The sequence below is a fragment of the Quercus suber genome, unplaced genomic scaffold, assembly GCF_002906115.3.
Source record: "Quercus suber isolate HL8 unplaced genomic scaffold, Cork oak 2.0 scaffold_10, whole genome shotgun sequence".
NCBI lineage: Eukaryota > Viridiplantae > Streptophyta > Magnoliopsida > Fagales > Fagaceae > Quercus > Quercus suber.
Window position 1 is genome coordinate 901,161 of NW_027069476.1, and position 3,101 is coordinate 904,261.

A 3,101-nucleotide genomic window follows, 5' to 3' on the forward strand; every position below is an offset into this window, starting at 1 on the left:
TAATAATAATAATAACAATAATAATAATAATAATAATAAATTGTTCAACCAGTAAAATCCCTTAGGATCGAACAAGAACCAAGGTCAAATTCTAACTATGCTAAAATCAATTGATATTTTAACCTGATAATAAAGAGCAATTATTATGAAATAGAAGAATTATTATAAAGTAGGTATTATAAATTCAAATATATTGTATCAATAATATAATGGGTTCTAAGTTAGTGCCGGCAGTATAAGTTAAATTTCTATAAAATCCATTAAGAAATACTAATAAAAAAATTTTTTTTTTGGTCCACCATGCTTTTCCAAATAGTTTTATGATAAAAGCCTAAAAGGTCAAAACATAGACTGCATGGAAGTGCTTCCGTACGGGTTTTTTGTTTTTGTTTTGTTTTTTTAATCTCGGAAAATAAAGTTTTTTAAACTTCTAACAATTATAGCACCAGTCTTGCAATGATATATGCAATTCAGTTTATCTGACAATTTAATACGACTAAACATTTTTTATTTTTCGGATAATATTGTGATTGGTAAACAAATTTTTGGTTTGCAATTTTTAAAAAAAAAATTTATTTTACCTTTCATTGCTGAGACCTTTTTCTTTTCGATGTTTGCAATCTAAATAGGGAAAACCGGGAAAAAAGACTTATAGAGCCTTTCCGAATCTCTCTTATATACGTATTTTTCTTCCTAAAGTGCTCTTTCACATGTGTTGCCGTCCTTTTCTATAATTATTATCCAATTTTCAAAACTAAATTATTTCATGCAAAGTTTAATTCATAATTTTTAAAAACTTAAAAATGAGATTGTGATCAATGTATAGTAATTAAAAAAATATGTTAATGATATATCCATGAGAGTGAAGTTGTAAAATTCACAGCTTGTCGGTTTTTCAAGGTTGTTTAAAGCAAAGATAGAAATTTGAAACTTTTTGGCTTTTCGTTATTCTACCTTTGGACCAAGCCTATCATTTGTTTAAAATACTAGTAAAATCTAATCCCACCGAATATGGCATAACCATGAAAATAGATATTACCAACGATTTATTTTTTAGGGGTGGATGGAAATAATCTCGTTAACCACATATATTTGATCCATAGGAATTAATAGTAAGGAGCAGGAGCGTAGGACACAGTAGCCTACCCTGCCTACCACCTTAAATGTAATCTGTGTCACTTTTTCAATTTTCCCCTAATTTGGAGCTTAAAATTTCTTTGGAAGCCTAACTTCGTTTACTGAATCCTTTTGTAACCATTGAATTAGACCATGTCACCAATTAATGAACACAGCATACGGCCCATGCAACTATGAACTTTACTTTCCATACCATGGCCTTCCAATTCTCTATAAAAATCTCTATCTCTAGCTACATTTTTATCCATTCAAACTGTTCCCTCCTCTTTTAATTCCTTTATACTTCAAATATCTCTCCCTTATATTACACACACTCACATACAAAATCATGATGTCCCCAAGTGCTTTCCTTAGGCTAGTCATGCTCATGGCTTTAGCCATTACTAGGGTCACACCATATGAAAATGACTCATCTCTCAATGATGAGGATAGTGCTACAAAGCATAACAACCTCGATGATGTTCCTTTCTTTGAAACCCAAGAACCGATTTCTCTTCGAGGAACAAGTCGCTTCCTTGCTCAAAGCTCCCGGGTCGTGATGACATGTAACAAGTACCCTAGGGTTTGCCATGCTAAGAGCAGCCCAGGGCCAAATTGTTGCAAGAAGAAATGTGTGGATGTGAGGGTAGACAGACTTAATTGTGGGAGGTGTGTGAAGAAATGCAAGTACATAGAGATATGCTGCAAAGGTGAGTGTGTGAACCCAATGTCCAACGAGAAGCATTGTGGAAACTGCAACAACAAATGCAAGAAAGGGACTTCCTGTGTGTATGGGATGTGCAGCTATGCATAAAAAGACCCCGACTTCAATAAATTAGGATAAACCACTTCTTTAGCTATTCTTAGAAATGATTGTATAACTTATTAAGAAAGATAAAATTACTACAAATTTTACTATAAAATTGTTAAAAACTATGTTATAAGGAATGTGATTAGAGCCACCTTAACAAGGTAATAGGTGGATCTTATATGACATATATGAAATAAAATCTGTGACATCCCTAGCATCACTCGTAACTTATATTACAACTATTTATAAATTTATGAAATGTGTATCTAAAGGCAAGTCATCAATATATCTGACGGGATTTTGTCATTTCCATGCCTTTTCTTTATATATACATGGGTCATGATAAAATACATCTAGATCTAGTGTAACTACTCGTTATTCTTATTCTACTTATGAACTTTTTGATAAATTAATTGTTTAAAAACTCCCTAGTTGGAGTATACATTCTCATTATTTTTAACACGTCAAATATCATGTGAATTGAATGTTATTTACTATTATATCTAATTGCTCACATTTTATAGATTTTAAATTATAAAATTTTGAAATTTAAATATTTTATAGATAAGAGAGCAATTAATTTTTAATAGCATATTCGTAAATATTAAGAAAACACAAAGTTACTTTTTTTGAGTGATGTGAGTGTGTGAAAGTGAGAAAAGTTACTTTTTTAAAAAAATAAAAAAATAAAAAATGATGACCAAACTTGGGTATAATGTATTTCATATCCAAATTATATATTCAAAACAATTTACCAAACACTATCAAATATGAAAATAAGTGTTTTTTTTTTTTTTTTTCTACACACCATTTTTTGAAACTAAACAAATCCTAAGGTGTAAGCTATTTTATTTTTAATTCAAGAGACATTAATTGCCCTTAATTTTATTTTAATCAAGTGGCTGTCCATAAGTCAACTATCATGTGTATATATATATATATATATTAACTATTACGTGTATATAATATATATTCACATTGTAAATCACTTTTTTTTTTTTTAATTGAAAACTCACTAAGTGTATAAAACACTTGTGAATGTTAAAACCCTCAAATACAAATTTTCCAATACAAGCTTATATTCAAACAATATATGTGCAGAACATGAAATATAAGCAATACCCAAATAAGCAAACTACTCTAAGTCATTAATCAATCACAACCAGCATAAATT

General features: G+C 29.7%; 1 protein-coding gene across 1 annotated transcript; it reads left to right on the top strand.

Annotated features, from left to right (window-relative positions):
• The first annotated feature begins 1,468 nt into the window (after nucleotides 1-1,468).
• Nucleotides 1,469-1,930, top strand: LOC136069482 (stigma-specific STIG1-like protein 1). The gene has a single exon (XM_065778074.1). It carries the CDS (start codon nucleotides 1,469-1,471, stop codon nucleotides 1,928-1,930), a length of 462 nt encoding a protein of 153 aa, XP_065634146.1.
• Nucleotides 1,931-3,101: the final 1,171 nt, after the last annotated feature.

Excerpts from the sequence above, each read along its gene's own strand:
- LOC136069482 (XM_065778074.1), top strand. The coding sequence starts at position 1,469 with ATGTCCCCAAGTGCTTTCCTTAGGCTAGTCATGCTCATGGCTTTAGCC.